The 23,724-nt window shown below is 35.2% G+C and overlaps 1 protein-coding gene and 1 long non-coding RNA gene across 7 annotated transcripts in view; both read right to left on the bottom strand.

Moving 5' to 3' along the window:
• Positions 1-7,484, bottom strand: part of LOC149482484 (CREB-binding protein-like) — a 44,863-nt gene extending 37,379 nt beyond the window's left edge. For 2 of the 6 annotated variants that reach the window (XM_089704051.1, XM_089704048.1), the window contains exons 1-6: positions 6,566-7,483; positions 5,520-5,658; positions 5,076-5,212; positions 4,622-4,740; positions 4,211-4,511; positions 3,741-3,898 (exon numbers count right to left, since the gene is read on the bottom strand). In XM_089704051.1, the coding sequence (XP_089560177.1) occupies positions 3,741-3,898; positions 4,211-4,511; positions 4,622-4,740; positions 5,076-5,212; positions 5,520-5,658; positions 6,566-6,796 (1,085 nt within the window). In that variant the 5' untranslated portion in view covers positions 6,797-7,483. Of the gene's footprint in view, positions 1-3,740; positions 3,899-4,210; positions 4,512-4,621; positions 4,741-5,075; positions 5,213-5,519; positions 5,659-6,565 lie in introns of all 6 variants that reach the window. The other 4 variants (XM_089704054.1, XM_089704053.1, XM_089704050.1 and 1 more) reach the window with 3 other exon arrangements.
• Positions 7,485-14,059: 6,575 nt separating this feature from the next.
• Positions 14,060-15,257, bottom strand: LOC149482485 (uncharacterized). The gene is made up of 3 exons (XR_016316706.1): positions 15,057-15,257; positions 14,306-14,491; positions 14,060-14,216 (listed from the first exon to the last, which is right to left on the bottom strand). It is a non-coding gene; the product is annotated as an uncharacterized LOC149482485 (long non-coding RNA).
• Positions 15,258-23,724: the final 8,467 nt, after the last annotated feature.

Below are 23,724 nucleotides of genomic sequence, written 5' to 3' on the forward strand. Positions count from 1 at the left end.
TTAGAGCTCTTAGAGCTAGCGCGCACCACGACTTTATGCAGCGTGATTATTTTATCGCAGAAATACAACGTATGAGTTACTATGACAATGCGCGCACATGCGATTAAATAATCACAGCGATTTTAAAATTGTGATTTGTCACATTTTGTTGCGACTGCTCGCGACGCGATTGTCGCGAAAATGAAATGCAGAATATGAAATTGTATGGTACCGCGCGCACTGCGATAATAAAATCGCACACTCGGGCCCGGCCGGCACTTCACTTGTGTTTCGTCTGTCCAACAGTAAACATCGTAGTGGTATAGGTACTGTTTGGTAAACATAAACTCAGTAATCTGTCAAAAGTTTGAATTTCTTTATTTAACACTTTATTGTGCAAGAAACAAAATATACATAAAGGTTACAATAATAAAAAAAATAAAAAAAGCACAAATGGCGGCCTTTTGGCGGAATTTTCATTCTATAATAGCCAAAGAATTTTTTGGGATACATCCATATCAGAAATACAATGAACTTCCATGTATGGATATCCATACATGGAAGTTCATTGTATTTCTGATAAAAGAAACCTTTGACAATTCTATCTGCTGTAAAAGGATGAGTCCAATATTGACGAACTTTCTTTTTTTTCCTTCTTATCCTCCGAAGTAGTAAATAAAGACAAGCAACTTGTACGAAATCCTTGATGAAAGTGAGTAATGATCACTATTAAATTATCGCTGTGCGCGCACCGTACTCTCTGCGATTTTCTACAGCGCGATTTTGAAATCGTGTCGCAAAAATTAAAATCGTGGTGCGCGCTTGGCTTTAGACCGGGCGCGCACCACGATTTTAATTTTTGCGACACGATTTCAAAATCGCGCTGTAATAAATCGCAGAGAGTACGGTGCGCGCACAGCGATAATTTAATAGTGATCATTACTCACTTTCATCATGGATTTCGTACAAGTTACTTGTCTTTAGTTACTACTTCGGAGGATAAGAAGAAGAAAAAAAAGAAAATTCGTCAATATTGGACTTATCCTTTTACAGCAGATAGAATTGTCAAAGGTTTCTTTTATCAGAAATACAATGAACTTGTGTATGGATACATGGAAGTTCATTGTATTTCTCATATGGATGTATCCCAAAAAATTCTTTGGCTATTATAGAATGAAAATTCCGCCAAAAGTTATATTATTATTATTTATTATGTATATTTTGTTTCTTGCACAATAAAGTGTTAAATAAAGAAATAAAAAATACAAACTTTTGACAGAATAATGAGTTTATGTTTACCAAACAGTACCTATACCACTACGATGTTTACTGTTGGACAGACGAAACACAAGTGAAGTGCCGGCTAGGGCCCGAGTGTGCGATTTTATTATCGCAGTGCGCGCGGTACCATACAATTTCATAATCTGCATTTCATTTTCGCGACAATCGCGTCGCGAGCAATCGCAGCAAAATGTAACAAATCACAATTTTAAAATCGCTGCGATTATTTAATCGCATGTGCGCGCATTGTCATAGTAAGACCAAGCGCGCACCACGATTTTAATTTTTGCGACACGATTTCAAAATCGCGCTGTAGAAAATCGCAGAGAGTACGGTGCGCGCACAGCGATAATTTAATAGTGATCATTACTCACTTTCATCATGGATTTCGTACAAGTTGCTTGTCTTTATTTACTACTTCGGAGGATAAGAAGAAAAAAAAAAGAAAATTCGTCAATATTAGACTCATCCTTTTACAGCAGATAAAATTGTCAAAGGTTTCTTTTATCAGAAATACAATGAACTTCCATGTATGGTATATATTTCTGATATGGATGTATCCCAAAAAATTCTTTGGCTATAATTATAGAATGAAAATTCCGCCAAAAGGCCACCCTTTGTGCTTTTTTATTTTTTTTTTTATTATTGTAACCTTTATGTATATTTTGTTTCTTGTCCAATACAGTGTTAAATAAATAAATAAATTCAAACTTTTGACAGATTACTGAGATTATGTTTACCAAACAATACCTATAACACTATGATGTTTACTGTTGGACAGATGAAACACAAGTGAAGTGCCGGCCGGGCCCGAGTGTGCGATTTTATGATCGCAGTGCGCGCGGTACCATACAATTTCATATTCTGCATTTCATTTTCGCGACAATCGCGTCGCGAGCAGTCGCAGCAAAATGTGACAAATCACAATTTTAAAATCGCTGTGATTATTTAATCGCATGTGCGCGCATTGTCATAGTAACTCATACGTTGTATTTCTGCGATAAAATAATCACGCTGCAGAAAGTCGTGGTGCGCGCTAGCTCTAACTCATACGTTGTATTTCTGCGATAAAATAATCACGCTGCATAAAGTCGTGGTGCGCGCTAGCTCTTAATCATTATGTGGAAAGCTAAGTATGATAGTTGTAGCGCTAGTAGTTTATTAGTTACTAGCGACCCGCCCCGGCTTCGCACGGGTGCAATGGCGGCCGGCCGGTACCGCCGCAAACGCTACGTCCCGCAATTTTTAAATCTGTAATATCTTCGAAAATATTCACTTAAATCATACGGTGTAAAGGGCCATTTAGATCTATATTAAATGAACAATGTATTCAAGGTATTTAATTGGTTAAGGATTAATGCTGTATTGGTTAAAATCGCTTCGAAAATTAACCATTATTTGTCGTAAAAAGTAAATGACAAAAAAAAGTTATTGTGGGTTATCCATAAGAGATAGACATATACCATCGCGGACTTTTCTGTAGACCTTTTCAATGTGTACAATACTTAGTGTAATTTTGATAAAACTCGTAGGTTTCAGCCTGCGTTTGCAATGTAAGCGGAAAAAATGTAATTATTTACGACATCACATTAGAAACCTGAAAAATAACAGTACTTCTCCACTATTTAATGGATGTTATTATACATATAAACCTTCCTCTTGAATCACTCTATCTATTAAAAAAAACCGCATCAAAATCCGTTGCGTAGTTTCAAAGATTTAAGCGTACAAAGGGACATAGGGACATAGGGACAGGGAAAGCGACTTTGTTTTATATTATATGTAGTGATGATTAAGTTACAAATATGTATTTCTATAGAGAAAACTATAATTCAATAATAATCAAGTGTAGGTTAATTTTTTTTTTATTTCTATCCTTAAAAATTCACACTATAAAGGTATTGCAAGTAGTAGTGAATTGAAAATTCTGATGATAATTAACACGATACAATTTTTTTTAACCACAGAACATGAACAACACATAAAAAAATTGATAGACATGTTAATATGTTCCATATGAAATAGCATTTCTTTAAATATTTTTTGTTTTAGATTGATTGATTTCTCAAGTACGAATGAATGAATGAGTCTTATATTCTAGACATATAAATTTTTTAAATTTTATGTGTACACTTAATAATTGATTGAAATAGATAAAAATAGATTCTGAATAACGCCTGCAATGCTGATAATGTACACACACAATTGAATAAAATAAAATATTAGGTCCATGATCCATTATTAAGTGTATCTTTCACAGTGTCATGTCCAGTTTCTATAATTTAAGACTTAATTACCTTTATAGATATTCTGAGCACAAGTAGAACATTTAAGAATATTATTTTTTAGAATCTTAAAGATTTTGGACATACTATTTGTAAAACCTCAAATAGCAACTTTCCGACACATTTTCAATACATAACACCTAAAACATTACAGAAACTGTGCACAAAATTACCCAATACTACACGCATACACACCTGTTCTGATAGCTGAAGTACTTCGCGTCCCGCGGTATGGTGCAGAGCTGCTTCCCGTAGCAGCAGAGCACCTGCGGGTTGAACGTGTACTTGCGGCCGCAGCAGTAGCCCAGCGATTTCATTACTAGGTCTATCTCCACCTCAAACACTTCGGATAACTGTGGGGGAATGGGGATTTAGAAAAATGATTAATTGACTCCTCTGATAGAAGAAAGGGAATATTATTTAGAATTCGCAAGAATATTTAAGAATACTTTTAACTTATAAGCAATGCAAGTTAATATGATGCTTGAATTATTTAACACTATTAGGATATTTTTTTTACTTTTCACTTCATCTTAATTATTGGACACATAGTTCTTTTATCCATTAAGACATATTATTTTATGCAATGTTAGAACTTTAAAGTTACAAAATTGAAAATATAAAATAACTAGACACTTTAACAATACTTTTTCATATTATAGTACCAGAGTGCTATACTCGGGGCGCACGCCCTTGCCGCCGCCCATCACACCCCCGCCGGGCAGAACCCCAGTCTGCTGCTGCTGCAATTGGTTCTGTTGCTGTTGCGCCTGCTGCGCTTGCAACTGCTGCTCTTTTCTCTTCTGTATCTTGTATATCTTTTCGGCTAGTAAATGATAGTATTCCGAGTGCGTACTAGCCATTTCATACATGTCGCCTTCTACTTTTCTCGCGTATGCGACTAAATTGTGCATACGTTTGTCTTGCATTGCCGTGGGATCGGGTGTAGGGAAAATGGCTTGAACCCTGTTTAGAATAACACATTTTTAGTTTTATGGCATAAGAAAAGTTATAATGTACAATCAGACTATATATTGCAACAATATTACTGTACAGTGCTGTGTGCTACTACTTACAGTTTATGCACGAGGTGGTTTCTGCGATCAGGTGTTATAGACTGGTGCCACTCCTTGGTGCCCGATACGGGGTTGGCCGTCACCGGCCCGTCGCCTAGCTGCAACCCCCCAGCACCGAGCTATACAAATAACATACGATAAATTAATATTTTGTTTCATACCATTCAAATGAGATATTTTTAAAGAATAAAAAAGATTATATCACGAGGCGGGGTTCCAACTGATCGATTATTTTCTATTATTTAAAAATTTCTCAACATTCCATAATGTACAAGAAAATACAAATCCTTCTTGTACTTAAATAATCAAGAAATAAATAAATAAAAAATTGTTTATTTATGAAACACACATTCTGCTACAAGTAAACTAAGTGTAAATTTTTGAGTAAAGTATTGAAAAAATTTAATTTTCAAGACAATGTGCAGAGCAACACAATCCAAGTGTCGTCACTCACCTGCTGCTGCTGCACGTCCTGCTGCTGGTGGAACAGCTGCTGCACGGGCTGGTGCGGCGCGGCGACGCTGGCGCCCACGCCGCCCACGCCGCTGACGCCCACGCCGACGCCAATTGTAGCGTGGGACACGGCAGCCGCTGTGACCACACATAGTTATAGTTAAACTGCATTTTTAAAGTGTTGTGTTCAAGTTAACTTTTTAGGCCAAAGATGTATACTTTTTAAAGTTTTGTGTATAGTGCATACATATGTTAAATGTGACATTATTTAACGATGTTTTTATGTGTAATGCAGCAGCAGTGAATATCGATAATTACAGCAGAGAGGCAGACACAAAACGTTCCGAACCCTCCCACTCAGATAGAAAATGATAACAAAAACTTTTTGGTTGCAAAATTTGTTTAAGCATGGTGTATAAATAGGTAATTTAGAAGATACACTTACCATTCATAGTATTAGATCTAGTCCTATCTGGCTGTTTGAGTGGTAGACAGACAGGACAGTCATTCTTTTTGCAATGTTTCCAGTGATTGATGATTTGTCTTGATGATGAACAGTGAGGTACTGCACAGTTTTTTCCCGCCTAAAAATAATAATATTGTTATTCTCAAATAAAAAAATCAGGTTCAATTAAATTATTGAAATTCATCATGTAAAAGTAGAATAAAAAAGTAGAACCAAAACTGAAGTGTTAATTTTTACACCAATATTAATGATTTTATGTAGCAAAAAAAAACTGTGGTAATGAACAACATTCTGAATGAGATATTGATGAGTGTTCAGATTGCATAAATTAACATAAAATAATGTTAGCATTTTTTATGTTCTAGTAAATAAGCTATGTTTCTTTTAATAAAAATAATTCATCTAATTTGGATTAACACATTTGACTTTTTATAAACCTATGTTATTTTATTTTTGTTAGTATAAATTAAAAAAATAATTCATCTAATTTGGATTAACACATTTGACTTTTTATAAACCTATGTTATTTTATTTTTGTTAGTATTAATTAATCAGTTTTATAATTTTGCATGAATTTTCATATCTGTCATAAGTACATGAGTTAAAAATTATTCAGTAATGATATTTAGATTATTTTATTTTATTTACATACAAAGTGCAGGCAAGTATGATCAATCACCAATGTTAATGTGTGATGACAAGAGGCTATTGATATGATCAAGTCAAGGATATGATTTAAAAAAATTACAGATTAAAAATACACTGCAATTATTTGTGAAATTGTCCATGAAAATAATATTTTCCTTGATAATATCATGATCACAACAAATTTTAAGCAAGATGACAATAAGCTTTCAGATTCGCTTCTAGACGTTATCTTGAATACATAAAAATGATTTAACTAATATGCATCAATGCATTTTAAGTCAGATATTCAAATAATTTTTTAAGATTCAAGCAATATAGCACATGTACATACATTGCACTATTAGATAAGCAACAAACATATAGCAGTATCCACAAACCTGACACGACATCATATGGTTGAGCACGCCCTTCATCGTCTTGCAGTGCGGCAGCGTGCACGTCCACGTCTCGCCGTTGGCCTGCGACTCGCGGCGCTGGCACTTGCGCGCGTGCAGCAGCATTACGAGATGCTGCTGGATCAGCTTGCGCTTCTCCGCGATCGAGCCCGTGCTCGGCGCGGCCGGCGCCGCCGCCGCCTGCGGCTGTGACTGACACGAGTGCATGCTCATTATGGTGAACAAATGGGGGTTGTTTGACCAAGAAATGCTTCTACAAGCGTTTGTAGGAGTAATTATGACACTTTTTAAACAATTTAAATATTTTATGGGCACATACTTCACCTACATTCATTTAAATACAATATTTTCAGTATATGTTCACGGATTGCTGATTGCTACTTGCTGTATGCTGGTCGCTGAATGATGATTGCTGATTCTGCTAATTCTGCTGTTCTGTTAATTTCTATCCCGCTCGAATGCTGCTGCTAGATATTCTGGTAGGGGGTTTTGCTGCTGGCTGGCTGTACTTTGCTCGGGGCGATGTGCGTGGCGACACGTGGGAGCTGACGCAAGCTCACTGACCTCTATAACTTTATAGAGGTCAGTGCGCAAGCTCTTTTGTGGCTTCAAAATGCTGGATTTTGTCTCGTTAAAATGCTAATTTTGGCTGCTGTTGAATTATATGCTGCTTGCTTGTTGCTAGTATGCTAGTTATAAGATCATATACTGAATAAATATCACGGGGGAAGAAGGGACACGTGGATTTCCGGTTCCACGTCACACGCTAATAAATATATATGATTTACGCGGATTCGAGCGGATAGATAGAGCACTCGGGCGCTGCTACGAATGAACTGCGCTAAGCGCTTTCCGGCCGGCTCGGCCGTCGCCAATGGCCGTCGCACGATAATACTGCGGATGCAGCTTGACCTCATTTACGTTATTGCTCAATAATTAAGTATTGTAATATGTAATGTTTTTTTTTTTTTTTTTTCTCATTTCATCTGCAATCAGCGGTTTTCGCTATAAGCCAGTCTTTCCCAACGTGGGCGATAACGCCCCCTTGTGGGCGCTGCAGGCCTAAAGGGAGGCGGTAAGAGAGCCAGAAAAAAAAAGGGGGCGTTGTGTAGGGCTTTGGGGTCGATTTATAATTTCATCTACCTAGCTATGAAGACTCTTAGACACCGACTGAGCTCTCGACTTCGAGAGTCGACATCTTGTGAACATCAACTAATATTAATGAAGATATAGCTCAAACTCGGTTCGATATAATAGACCGCGGGCAATCATGTTTTAACAAGTTTTTGTTAAATAATCCGATTTGTACATTCCTGTATCAATCGGCTGGTTCTATAATACCTACATACTTGTTCTTGCTTGTCGAGTAGATACGATTGGGCGTCGAATGAGATAAACGAGTTTATGCACGTTTGTCTTATTCCTGTTGGTGCGTGCTGCTTATGCAATCCTGTATAAACGACGTAAATTTATTTTATTTTCATTTGCGGTTTCGCGCATAATAGATAAGCAGTAGAGATCTCAGACCAATAAAAAAAGAGATAAACTACGATAACATGGCGCGCCCCTCCAAATTACTGTTTCAATGTGTGTAGTGACATCCTTACGAAGGAGTTTGTATGTAGTAAATTTGTACGTATTCGTCTTTAGTACTTTACGTCCAGATTTGTTGGTCAACTAATCATAAGTTGCCGAGCGCCCAAGACAACGCACGTATCGTTTTCATAGAATACGTCAGTGCCACAGAGCAATTAGTGTCAGTGCAGCGCCATTACTAATAATAATGAGCGATTAGAGCGTGCAGCGTGACTAGTCGAGCAACAAATCCGTGGATTTGTTTTTGTTTGACGGCCGTCTCATTATAGTAGGGGAGCCCAGGATGCTAAATGTGGATTTATTCGAGCGTCACGGGAACCTATTAGAATTGGTAGATTAGACCATAGCGAGAAAAAAAGGTCCTATAATGTTTTCACTTTTAGCGGTGGGGAAGGGTTTTTTGATTTTTTTTTTAATTTAAAAAAGAAAAAAATTGGCTTGGAAAACTCAAGCGCGTTAGATATTGATATTTTGCATGCTCCAGGACGTCACTGAAAAAAAGTATACGTTAATCTGACGATTTAAGTGGCGATTTAATCGCTATGAAGAAAGGGTAAAAAATTAAAGTAATATTATTCGAGCGCGTCAGATTAATATATGGGGGGGTTAATTACAATATAAGAAGTCCCCATTTCGCTAATCTGACGATTCGAGCTCAACCTTAGGGAATTATGGATTATTCAAATTTTCCAGCGGGGCCCTGAGCGCACCCACCAACCATAACTGCTCATATTGACTAGAGGTACTAATGAATAGCTAAGGTACCGTCCCTTATAGTAATCTGACGCGCTCGAGTAAATCCCAAAATCCCCTCTTGGGCTCCCCTACTATTACGCACACATGCGTTGTGAATCTTGGTGGTGCATTGTAAATACTTTCACAAATACTTTCAAACGTTTTGAATTTTGGAGGGGCGCGCCATGTTATCGTAGTTTATCTCTACTTGATTTCAACACTTACGTATTTCTCAAAACAAAACAATGTCGGAAGTAAAAAAGAAGAGACGGCAATATTTATAATAATTAAATTCGGATTTATTGAAAATCCCACAAACCATTCGTCGCCTTTGTGTCTTCTATGTCTAAAAACATTTTCGAACGAAGCAATGAAGCCTTCAAGACTGCAAGATCATTTGAATAAAATGCATCCAGATAAGAAAGACAAGAATGTAGCATATTTTCAAGACCTAGAGAAGAAGCATAATACTCAGCCAAGTGTATCAGAACTATTTTCGGCGGCTGCTAAGCAAGATGACGACGGACTTCGAGCTTCGTACAATATCTCTTTGTTAATTGCTCAAAAAGGCAAACCACACAACACCGGAGAAGAGTTAATTTTGCCAGCAATAAAGGAAGTAATAACTACTGTGCTTCATAAACCGGCCGCAGATATTATCCGAAAAATTCCTTTGAGTAATAATTCTGTGCAAAGACGAATTGATGAAATGGCTGAAAACATTGAAGAATCATTGTGCAATCATCTGAGGACTAGTCAATTCTCAATTCAGCTCGATGAGTCCACTTTACCAACTAATGAAGCGTTGTTGCTATATTACGGGAGGTTTATTAAAGATGAGAAAATACGTGAAGAACTATTGTTTGCCAGAAATTTGGAGACAGATACAAAAGGCGAAACCATATTCAATACAATGGAAAAGTTTTGTGAAGATAAAGAGATTCCTTTGAAAAATATTATATCAGTTGCTACGGATGGCGCTCCGGCTATGACAGGGCGCCATAAAGGCTTCATAGCGTACTTATAGAATAAAATTCCAGATGTCCTTGCTATACATTGCGTTATTCATAGACAACATTTGGTTGCTAGAAACTTAAGTGAACGACTATTTCAATCACTGCAATATGTCATTAAAGCAGTCAATAAAATCCGTAGCAGCTCTTTGAATGATAGATTATTTCATCAGCTTTGTGCTACTAATGACGAAGATTTCAACCGTTTGTTGCTTCATACTGAAGTTCGTTGGCTGTCAAGAGGCAATTGTCTGATTCGATTTTACAACCTGTTTGACTCTGTGATAGAGTTCTTGGAAACTAAAGATACAGAACTGCGCAACAAGCTCATAACATCAAAGAATGATATAGCTTACATGACAGACCTGTATAAATTGTTCAACGACATGAACCTCCAACTGCAAGGCGATGAACTAAATTTAATTAAAACAAAAATTTCGTTGCTGCTTTCGCAGCCAAACTGCTTCTGCACAAAAAGAATATGGGCAGACGTGAGTTTCACAATTTTCCGAATTTATCAGTATTCTGCAGTAACGACGACTTGTTTGCCTACTGCCAACATTTGGAAAACCTCCACATTGACTTCACCGAACGATACCAGGACATTTTAAACTTGGAAATACCAGATTGGGTGTTGGATCCGTTTTCAAATGTCAACACAGCAATGTCACCTCAGCTGGAAGAAGAACTTATAGAATTGACAACAAACGAAGAAACAAAAATCAAGTTCAAAAATGGATATCAAGAATTTTGGCTACAAAAACCGATCCCGCAATTGTACCCTGGATTGTGGTCAATTGTTCAACGATTCTTGATAGCATTCCCATCGTCATATTTGTGTGAACGTGGATTTAGTGCTGTGGCAACGCTGCTTACTAAAAAGAGAAATCGTTTGCGTGTTACCGAACGTGGCGACTTGCGGCTGTTTTTGAGTAAATTGGAACCTGATATCAACAAACTTATTGAACAGCATTAGATTCAACCTTCACATATTAATTTAAGTTTTTTAGCATAGATTAAGTAGGTAAGTAGGTACAAGGAAAGTTTTCCAAAACATAAAAATGTGCCTTTATCATTTTCACTTAATTTTTAACCCGTTTAAGGTGATGAATTAATTTTTCTAACATTTACGGCCCTTTTCAAACCTTCGTAATTTTTATATTATTAAAGTTGTCGTGATGAAAATTCTTGACAAGAAAGTTCAATAGTAACACAATACGTCTACCGTTTTAGAAACATGATTCCATGATATTTTCTCGATAGAAAAAAAATACAAAGTTCTCATTGTTATTTTTTTTTAATCTCTGGCATCTTCAAAATAACAAACGTAAAGTTACGACTTTTTGGATATTAACTATAAAATATACAACCTATACGTCTACCGTGTTAGAATTTTGAAATATGCGATGGTTTTGAAATAAACAAGAAATACTTGAAATTAGCGCGCGACCAGCCAATATAGCGAGAGCCGCCCTGTACCTTCCTACCCCGATCGCTGCACGAGTCATTCCCGCTACGGCCGTCACACGGGGAACTTGTGTCGCTCGCGCAATCGTAAAAAAGGGTGACAACACGATAAGACAAAATGAGACAAATGGGGACAATAAAGAAAATAAGAAGAAGAAACATAAAGGTTGGAGGAAAAAGAATGCTTACAATTGGAACAAATTAATGAAGTAAGTTGGTTTTATTTTAAATTTGATGATAATTGTATTATAGACGATGTTTGATATGTACCCCTGTTTTAAGTACATAACGAATGTGTAAGATTTTTTCATTTATAGCATAAATAATCTTTTCAGAAATCCGGAATCCAGAAGGAAAATAAACCCACTGATTGTTCACAATGTGAACCCACTCCTTCGTAAGTACCTTTATTCAGTCAAAAATGTATGTTATCAACGCTCTACTGGTTTTATCGCATGATTCCATTTTTAGCAAAAAGCAACAAAGTGCAAAGAAATAAAAAATCATGGTGAACTTAGTGGAAGTATGGTGGACGTAATATGGAACAGGAGCTCATTGGAGTAGTATTATATTTTAAAAAAATACGAAAAAATTTCAAGAATTACATTTCTTAGTAGGTGGTAGATAAGTATGTTGTATAAAGAATTTGATGTTGATATTTATTTCATTTATACTTACTACACCTGTGCGGGAAATTGCTTAGTAATAAAACAGGTTTATATTCATATTTACATAGTAATGTGAGTTTTCATTTCGAAAAATTTTGTGTAAGTATATTAAATTGAGTTCCTGGGTGATCTGGAAACACAATTGGGCCCGGAAGATGGCGCTGCAGTCACTCCTCCTAATGACATGAACCGATTTGGATGAATATTTGTGTGCACATTTCATTGTTGTGGGATGATTGGTTGATTCGCTTTCACATTAGCTAATATTATGTATTTTTGTTTTTAGAAAGTAAACTTAATTTAATGTTTATAATACATTATTATTGGTATAAATAAGCCAGTGTTCGTCTCACATTGCTGTACCTGCCTACCTACCCTACCAGGGCCTAACTTTGTTCTGGCTATTTTATTTTGATTATTTGTAATGAATAATTACAATTATAATAGAGTGCAAAAAATAAATACATGCGTCAATATATTTTGTGTTTTTTTTTAAACAATTTTTTTATTTAAAAAAATATCATTCCGACCGCGGCTTTGCCCGCGTGGAATTAGATTATATCGTGAATCCTGTCTTATCCCACAGAAGTGTTCAGTTCGGATAAAAAGTATCCTATGTGTAAATCCAGGCAATTAGCTATATTTTATCAAAATTGGTAATGTAGTCTTGACGTGATTAAGTAACAACTAACAAAAAAATATACAAATTAACATCCAAAGTTTCGCATCAGTTTTACTGTATTAGTGATATCTTCCACTCTTGACTTTGACTGAGAAGAATTAGGGTTTATAACTTCTTTCAGAAATATTACCTTTCATTTCTGGGCATGATGTAATATCTACGTCAGCATCAAATTCTATCTAAATCCATTCAGTAGTCCGCGTTATTGAGTACCATTTCATTTTTTCAGAGTAACAATATTTTTTGTTATTTTAAAGATTATTTATAACCTGTATTATTTTGTAATAAAGTAAACATTACGAAATAATAATAATTATTAATAATGTCTAAGTAGTAGTTAAAAAGAAGATTATTTGTTTATAAGCAAGAAAATAAAACCAATAAATCAACAATTAAATATAATTATGTATAACAATATTATAACTGTATGACGACTCCATACATGTTTGTCCCGAGTCGGCCAGCGGCAGCGCGGCGAGTTTGCAAGAAAGACATCGCGCACACCCGCGATCGCGATAGCGAACTATTAGACTCCGCCCACCAAGCAGTGGATTTTTTTTTGTGTATCGTCTTAACACAGTGTATATTATTTTATCATGAAAATGGAATCCCCCATTTAATTTTTCTAAAAAACTTATATTACCATAGGTAAGTAAATTAACGCGAACGGTAATTAATTAATTAGGTATGCTGCGATCTTCTGTTCCATTCAATAGTGAATGAACTAAAGCTTAAGCATGGAAAAAATGTGAACTCGTTTCCATTATCGAAATTTGTTTATCGATACTTCCGCACTAGTCGATAAATGCCAACGATGTAAGTTTTGTAGGACGTAAACGTAAAGTCAGATTGATATAATTTCTCGTAAATGTTAAGAATTGTTATAATTCCAACGGAATATCATTGTTATGCCATAAAGCTACGTAAAAATTAATATTTAGGTGTGTTGGGTGTACTAATGAAAGACTCGCTATGAAGCCATTGAGATAATATTACTTCGTATGGAGCAGACACCACGAACAAAATCTGTGCGCCAAGCGCGGCGGCGCGGGGCGCGCGAATGACGGCTAGACAGTCATAGATTATGCGATGTCACTGACTCACCGCTATAGAGGCGACACTTTGTTTCATTCTGTCTATTTTATTGGGTCCACTCCTTACATGCACGTTGACTTGAAATTTTCTTTGTACTTACTTAATATTTATTTTAGGTATAAACTGACTTTACTACGCGGGGCTAACAATATCTGGCATATAATATAGGATGATGTAAATAGTGACGTCATATGGAATGGGAATTCAGTTCAGGGCTATGGGAAGTTTCATTCCTTACAAATTGAGCCTTTTTTAGAAAAAAAAATAAAAGCCGTGTAATTTTGTACAAAATGTTTATTTAGTTCATCATCCTCAGAACATGTTCCCGGCTCAGAAATTGCTTGCATTGTTCCAGTACTATTGTAGCACACCTTCGGCTAAAATAAATATAACATAATGTTAGTGATGGCTAAAATAATATTTTATTTGTTATACAAATCCGTAAAATTTTATTATTATTACTAACATCAATACAAGGAACAGCAGACTTCTTTAGAAAACGCCTTCCCGCTTTTGTGGTATATTTATCCTCATCGCGAAAATGCAATGAATAGACGCAAGTTCTATCGGATGGTAACCAGATTTCTTCACTGCGGTTGTTTTGGACAAATTTTACCCATTTTCCCTTTCTTCACGGCCCAGACATGGAAACCTTGAATAGAAAAAATATTAATTACTTATCTCCGAACTAGCGGTCCACCCCGGCTTCGCCCGTGGTACATATTTCGCAATAAAAAGTAGCCTATGTTCTTTCTCAGGGTCTAAAGATTGTCTGTGCCAAATTTCATCAAAATCGGTCCAGTAGTTTATGAGCCGATTCATTACAATCAAACAAACAAACAAAGTTTTCCTCTTTATAATAGTAGTGCAGATAAATAAATAATAATTCAATTATACGTTCAAGTCAGTAGCTTATACAATATCAATTAAAAACTTGATTAAAATCAATTAACAAAAAAAAATTGGTGATTAAGTTATTGATTTTTATATTTCATGATTTCACCTTTTTTCAATTAACAACCAGTCTATGCTTTTCTAAATATGTAAAATTATTATTTTATACTATAAAAATATACGCCAGCAAATATTACTAACAACACTTATTTCATGCCCAATGTCATATCTTAAATTTTTAATCTATGACAAATGACGCAAAATGTCGCCCGCCAAAAATTTTGCTCTAACTAAGTTTTAAAAATTATTATCTAGTTACTTACTGATGAAAAGTTATTCCTTTGCACTTTTCCGTATTATTTGTGCAATATCGTAACACACACGTAGGCATATTTGATGCGTTTCACTTTAAAACAAATAAAAAATGAGCGTGACGTTCGCGCCAATGAGCGAGCAAGCGACTGAGTGCAGTTACGCCAGATGGCGTATGTTGAGCGGAACATAATGTAGGCGGTGTCGTCTCCATTATGTGTATCTCAATGTATGAAGCATACATATTTAATGTGCGCGGCGTAATTACGTCCGGCAACGACAATTGGGAGTTTCACACTGTGTTATACATTTAATTCAATATTACATATATTTTGTACGTAAGCAAAACCCTTACAAATTACAATATGGGGAACCCTTTTACAAAAAAAAAAAAAATATGGAAAAATTTAAACAATTAATAGAAAACAGGCAAATACAAGTTACATGGTTATCACACAAATTGGTCGTAAACAAGCGTGTCACATTACAATACGTTATCTGAGTTACAATTACGAAACATAAAAACAAAATAAAATACAATATAGAATTAAAGATATTGTAAACAATAGGTAAGGTAAAATCTAATTAACGTAATATGTTTATACACTATAATAATTATGTTTACGATACTGTTCGGTTTTTTAAAACTAACTACTATGTTATATGAAAGCAATGGTATAATTTAAAATTCTCTAGAATATTCGATTATAGTATTTAGATCTGCCGTAACAACGTTTGCGCTCCCGTATATAATCTAAAATTCTAGAGAACTTTAAATTATTCCATTTCTTTCATAAAACATATAATATGTATTTTTTTTATTGCAAATTTTTAAGCATTAACCTATCATTTAGTGTGTATTTTTTATTTTTTTTTAACTCTGTTGTAAGAACTAGAAATTCGACGCCATATACGCATAAAATTTCATCAAAGTAAGGCTATTTTAACTTAGATGTTCTTTGAATTTTTCAATAAAAGTACATAAATTGCCTCGAACATATTTTAGGATGTCTCAATGTCTTTACTGTAGTATATTTTATAAGAAAACTTCTTCTATTAAATTCCGTGTAAAATACAAAGACACGAACGTCCCGCATGGAAAAAATTGAAACACGCCTTAGGTTATTGGCTATTAAACAAACTGGACAATGAATATCAATAAATTGTCTCGAACGTATTTTAGATATTGAATGAATCTTTAATTTAAGATATCATCACACATTGTTACTAATTTAGGCATGACGAAAGATTTTGAAATCCTCTTCCATAATGTGTGTATACGTTTACTATACAAGAAAAACCCTATATTTCGGTAATATACTTAAATTTAACGAAGATAAAAGCCATTTTTCAAAAAATATTTATTAACTGTGCCAAAACAGCTCGCAGGTGTCATGGCGTAGGCGTGACGTCATTCTTTAGTAAATACGTAATTATTTGTACGCATTGCGAAGAAAATTAAAAAAATATTTATTTAATATGTGTTATAAAAACGAATTTAAGGCAAATAAGGGTTGCCGGCTGTTAAAAATTATAAATATTTACGCCTATTAGTACACCGACGCATTCTTTTTATGTATATTTATAATTAGGAGAATATATATCGACTAGGTTGCCAGTCAAAATTTGGCCGCAACCATGTTTAATTAAAATTTTTCTAATCGATTTTTGGGAAAAAAATTCGTTCACTTGTTTTTTGAATAAAATGTAGTCTACATCACGGCAAATGATATAAAGATTCTAAAAAATCACGGTTGCCGCTTTTCACCTGGCCGCAACATCTTGGCAGCCTGGTGCAAACAGGTATGATTTCGATTCATTTTTACGTTCATAACGTACATTTATGAATCATATATCAAATTAAAGCTAATTTTTTTCTATTTATTATCATATATGGTTGCCTAATTAAATCCGGCCGCAAATAAGGGTTGCCGGCTGTTAAAAATTATAAATATTTACGCCTATTAGTACACCGACGCATTCTTTTTATGTATATTTATAATTAGGAGAATATATATCGACTAGGTTGCCAGTCAAAATTTGGCCGCAAGCATGTTTAATTAAAATTTTTCTAATCGATTTTTGGGAAAAAAAATCGTTCACTTGTTTTTTGAATAAAATGTAGTCTACATCACGGCAAATGATATAAAGATTCTAAAAAATCACGGTTGCCGCTTTTCACCTGGCCGCAACATCTTGCCAGCCTGGTGCAAACAGGTATGATTTCGATTCATTTTTACGTTCATAACGTTCATTTATGAATCATATATCAAATTAAAGGTAATTTTTTTCTATTTATTAACATATATGGTTGCCTTATTAAATCCGGCCGCAAATAAGGGTTGCCGGCTGTTAAAAATTATAAATATTTACGCCTATTAGTACACCGACGCATTCGCGTGCGGCAGCGAAACAACGAAAAATCTGTCAGTAGTGTGGCAGGATTTCGCATATGATATGTCTCACTCTAGCACATAGATAGATGAAATAGTTGCGTCCTTGTCAGTATTGTTCGGCGTTGAGGTAGAGTGAAAGTGCGACGCGAGAAAAAGAGAGGATCGGCTGTTAATTATATTAAATCAATATTAATTTTTTTTTTGTAATTTTTAAATTTGTCATTTTGAAAAGGACGACATATTTTCTTTCACTCAACCTTAAATATTCAACATCTTTAACAGCCGGCAACCCTTATTTGCGGCCGGATTTAATTAGGCAACCATATATGATAATAAATAGAAAAAAATTAGCTTTAATTTGATATATGATTCATAATTGTACGTTATGAACGTAAAAATGATTCGAAATCATACCTGTTTGCACCAGGCTGCCAAGATGTTGCGGCCAGGTGAAAAGCGGCAACCGTGATTTTTTAGAATCTTTATATCATTTGCCGTGATGTAGACTACATTTTATTCAAAAAACAAGTGAACGAATTTTTTTCCCAAAAATTGATTAGAAAAATTTTAATTAAACATGCTTGCGGCCAAATTTTGACTGGCAACCTAGTCGATATATATTCTCCTAATTATAAATATACATAAAAAGAATGCGTCGGTGTACTAATAGGCGTAAATATTTATAATTTTTAACAGCCGGCAACCCTTATTTGCGGCCGGATTTAATTAGGCAACCATATATGATAATAAATAGAAAAAATTAGCTTTAATTTGATATATGATTCATAAATGTACGTTATGAACGTAAAAATGAATCGAAATCATACCTGTTTGCACCAGGCTGCCAAGATGTTGCGGCCAGGTGAAAAGCGGCAACCGTGATTTTTTAGAATCTTTATATCATTTGCCGTGATGTAGACTACATTTTATTCAAAAAACAAGTGAACGAATTTTTTTCCCAAAAATCGATTAGAAAAATTTTAATTAAACATGGTTGCGGCCAAATTTTGACTGGCAACCTAGTCGATATATATTCTCCTAATTATAAATATACATAAAAATTCGGTTTTCAGCAAAAAACCGATGAACGCACTAATCCTGCAGCCGGATCTTAGACTATAAAAATCACTCTAAAATCGATAAGGACTCTTAATTACCTACGTTGACGACTAAGACGTCACTTATTACATTGTGATTTGTGAATTGTGTGCTTCAATCAGTAATAAAACAGATTCAATAGAGGAAAGACGTTTCATTTCAACACAAAAACACAGTTTATGCAAAAACGAGCCTTATTGCCGCAACATATGGTCGCATTCGTACCGGATTAGCTGAGCTACAATCGAAGAACAAAAGAAGCACGCGTGCAATTATTGATCGCGATAAGACGCTCATTATACAACGTTATTTGTTACGAAGTTATTATTGAAAGACAATATATTTATTTATATATATGTTACCGGAAATGTATGACATCAAGGAATTGTATACAAATCCTAGGAAATGTGTACAATTCCGATACCATTTAGGAAATGTATAAAATATTGTTTAATAAACTATTTAATGCATAGATATCCTAGGAAATGTATAATCTTCCTAGGAATTGTATACAATTCCAATATCGTATTAGGAAATGTATAAAATAAATGATTTCTGTAATAAAACACTGTATCGGGTAAAGTACAGTACAGTCTGTACAGTCTTACCGTAAAATAATAATAATATGTTCATATTATCTTACTAATTAACATTTCTTAAATCAACTTATATTCAATCAAATCAAATTTTCATTTGGTTAGTAATCAGTCCCCTCGTCCCGCTGTCCCCTTGTACACGTCCCAGTCGGATTGTATAATCCGCCGTATTACAAACGGCCGACATTTTGTAATATGCCGAAATTCGTCTTTTTCCAAAATTCTACAAAAAGACGGTCGTGAGCCGACGGAGCCCCACTTCGTGGGGCTCCTATTTCTATCTAGTTTTAAAAAACACGAACCTAACCTAACCCACCCCCTTATCCAAACCAAAAATTCTGATTACGAATTTTCGGCCCTCCCCCCATCGACCCGCGTACCTTCCAATATCTTAGATGTTTTACATTTCCGATTGCTATTTAGGAAATGTATAGATTTCCTAGGCAATGTGTATTAGCGCCGGGCCGGTGGAGGGCTTGAGGGGCCCGCACAGTGCCAGAAAACACTCGCCCTGTTCCTTACATGTATTATAGTAACCAAATCTACCCACCCCGACTCAGGGCAGAAAGCTGGTGGCTAGGTTAGGTTAGGTTAGAACTCTTAAGACCCGCACGAGCCGAGCGAGCGCAGCGAGCGTGCTGCGGCAGCAGCCGGCGAAGTGCCAGAAAACACTCGCCCTGTTCCTTGCATGTATTATAGTAACCAAATCTACCCACCCCGACATTTTTAGCCACGGGCCTGCGGTTACACTTAAGTTTAGCCGGCTAAAGATAGAACAAACTAACATTAACACCTCGTCGAAAATAAACCTAAGTTTAGCCGGCTAATCTTAAGTTTATGTTCTCACCTACCTTTAGCCGTAACATATATATGTGTTACTATATATTTTATTATTTAAATATTTATAACTCATGTTAATTATTGGCTCACACTACCGAAGTTATTATATTTTTATCCTCTACCCGACGCGACGGTTGCCTGGAAGAAATGGCTTATAGCCATAAGGCCGCCCACTGTATGCCGATTGTAGATATCTTTTATTTTGTGTCGTCTTCATTTTGTATTTCCTATACAGTGAAGAATAAATAAATAAATAAATATTTATGATGGCGAATAACAATACGGAACAAATCATACGTGTTTTGGAAAGTACGGCAGAACTCATCAAAAAAACGCAAATTAACATATATCTAAGTGTCCTAAACAAAGACAATCCAAAGGATATAATATATACAATCGCGAATTAAGCATTTGGAGGACTATTGGCAAACCTTTCAAAGCGCACACTTAGATTTAGTTAAAATAACGCCGCGGGAACAAAATGCGCTTTTACCATACTTCGTCAACGAAGAATTTTACATTCACGAGGAACTTTATTTATGCATACTAGCGGATTTGAAGGATAAATTATTGAACATGGAATCCACTGCATCAGCCCTGGAGTCCAGCCATGACAGCACCGTGGTACACATCAACGAACGAGTGAGGTTGCCGCGGATTGAGTTACCTACAGCTACGTTCGCCGGGAGCTATGAGGAATGGCCGACATTCAATGATTTATACCTAAGTTTAGTGCACAACAACAGCACGCTTTCCGAGGTACAAAAACTACACTACTTTAAGTCCAGTGTTTCAGGCGAGGCAGAAAGTTTATTACGTAATATTAGAATTACCGATGCTAATTATACACAGGCTTGGGAAACATTAAAATTAAGGTACGGAAATAAACGTTTAATTGTTAACTCTTTATTAAAACGATGTATTTCGCAAACTGCTTCTCAGTTAAAATCATTATTAGATACTACTAATGAAGTTTTAAATTTAAATGTATCCATCGACTCTTGGGATCCGATTATAATATTTCTCGTAGTGCAGAAGTTAGACCCAGAGTCTCATAAAGCGTGGCAGGAATTTGCGTACACAAAAAGTGAAGAGTTACCGAAGTGGTTAGATTTAAAACAGTATTTAGAGTGTAAATTTCGTCCATTAGAATTAATTACACCGCCTGTAAGGTCTACTAAAGAACGCGTTTTTCATGTAAGTACGTCCGTAAATTCTGTGAAATGTTGTATAATGTGTAATGAGAACCATAATCTGTGTAAATGTAAATCTTTTGCAAAAATGAATTGTAATGAACGTGTTGAATATGTAAAAAGTAAGAAATTGTGTTTTAACTGTTTGGCCCCTGGTCATTCGGCATTTAAATGTCGTATACCTTTGTCGTGTCACATATGTAAAAAGCGTCATCATTCTCTTCTACACCGATCAAATATAGGTAGGTACAGATTCGTCGGTATCCGAGGTTTCTACACAACCGTCGACATCAATGCGGACCGATGTAGATGAGAAGAAGGTGCATACTACAATGACGTCTTTACATAGTCTAGGAGATGGTGAAAATAAGGTAAGTCTCTTGGCAACTGCGGTAGTAGTCATTAAAGGTGAAAATGGACACACTACTACTCTTAAGGCACTAATAGATTCAGGGTCACATGCATGTTTTATTACCAAACGAGCTGAACAAGTCTTAAAGTTACAGCTCAAGCCGGTTAATATGATAGTTACTGGCATGGAGTCTTTGAAGGTAGGTACATGTAAAGAATGAAGTCAAGGTAAATATTTTGTCTCGGTGGGAACCTAAGTTTGAGTTACCAGTACACGCCTACGTGATGTCAAAGTATTTAAAAATAAACTTACCTTCGAAAAATAGTATTAAACATGAGCTTGTAAACTTTAACAATTTAAATTTAGCAGATCCAAACTTTTATGAATCGGGTTGTATGGATCTTTTATTAGGTGTAAATGAATACACGAAAATTCTACAAGAAGGTTTAATCAAGGGTCCCTCAGGTACTATATGTGCTCAAAATACCAACCTGGGCTGGATCATTATGGGTGGAATTAATATGAAAGTTAACGCTATACATAAGTCTTTAATGGTTACAAATTTAACTAGTGATTCAAATATTAATGACTTACTTAAAACTATATGGGAGATAGTCGATAGATATTGGTACTAAATAGAAAGTTAACTAAAGAAGAACAACTATGTGAAGATATATATGAAAGGACACATGAGAGAGATAGTAATGGAAAATATATAGTTACATTACCTTTTAAAACTGAATAGCTGCTTTCACCTGAAGGAAACGAGAGAAGTAGCTGTAAGAAGATTATTGCAATTAGAGAGAAGATTTAAAAGAGATCCAGATCTGAAAAAAGAATACCTGAAAGTTAAGTATAGAAGAATATAAAGAATTAAAACACATTGAAGAAGTACCTGAAAAAGAAATAAATAAAAAAGCAGTTTACTTACCCCACCACGCCGTTGTACGCCACGAAGACTCGAGTTGTGTTCGATGCTTCCTGTAAAGGTTCTAACAACATATCATTAAATGATGAACTCTTACCTGGTCCAGTATTGCAAGAAGATCTCAGAAACATTATTATGAGGTGGAGAACTCATAAAATCTGTTTCGTATCAGATATTCAGAAAATGTACAGAATGATATGGATGAATAGGAATGATGTGGACTACCAAAGAATAGTCTGGCGAGATGATCCAGCTGAAAATATACAAGATATGAGATTACTTACCGTCACTTTTGGCACAGCATCCGCTCCATACCTAGCTCTAAGAACACTTAAACAACTTGCTGCTGATGAAGGTCATCATTTTCCTGAAGCTGCTAGAATATTAAACGAAGATTTTTACGTAGACGATTGCATGTCTGGTGGTGATCATTTAGAAAAATGTATTCAACTAAGAAAAGATTTGACGGAACTATTGCGAAGAGGAGGTTTTGATCTTAAAAAGTGGTCGTCTAATAGTGCAGAATTCTTACAATCTTTAGAAGCAAATGATAGATCTACAAAGGCGCATTTAGATATTAAATTAGATGGTATTGTCAAGGCATTAGATGTTCAATGGAATTTGGGAACGGATAGATTCGAATATAATTTTCATTTAGAATCAATAGAAACTGATAACGTTATTATAACTAAACGCAATATTCTTTCTGATATACAAAAATTATTTGACCCATTAGGATGGATTGCACCTTGCATTGTTTTAGCTAAAATTTTAATTCAGAAGTTATGGCTTGAAAAAGCAAACTGGGATGAGGATCTTAATATTTTTATAAAAGAAGAGCATCGAAAATGAAGAAATCCATAAAATTATTTGCAATCTTAAAGACAAATGTGCTGTTGGCTGGGATGGGATACCCACATCTGTCCTTAAATCTGCGAGGCATGTACTCGTCCCTATTCTCTGTCACGTTTTTAACCTTTCTATCTCAAAAGGCATATTTCCAACTGTTTTTAAGAGAGCTGTTGTCCACCCGATCTTCAAGAGTGGAGATAGAGATGGTGTCTCTAATTACCGCCCAATATCTGTGCTTTCAGCTATTTCTAAAATCTTCGAAAAAGTTCTAAATAATAGGCTCCTTACTTTTCTGAACTCTAATAATGTACTTTCAAAAAACCAATTCGGTTTTAGACGTGGCCATCCACAGAAGATGCATTGTTATCTTTGACTAATAGCATTATTAATAATTTTGAACAAAAAATGAAATCTGTTACTCTTT

This window comes from Colias philodice, chromosome 15, assembly GCF_061535455.1.
Source record: "Colias philodice isolate Cphi_HAF_F1 chromosome 15, ilColPhil1 Martin Lab GWU primary, whole genome shotgun sequence".
Taxonomy (NCBI): domain Eukaryota; kingdom Metazoa; phylum Arthropoda; class Insecta; order Lepidoptera; family Pieridae; genus Colias; species Colias philodice.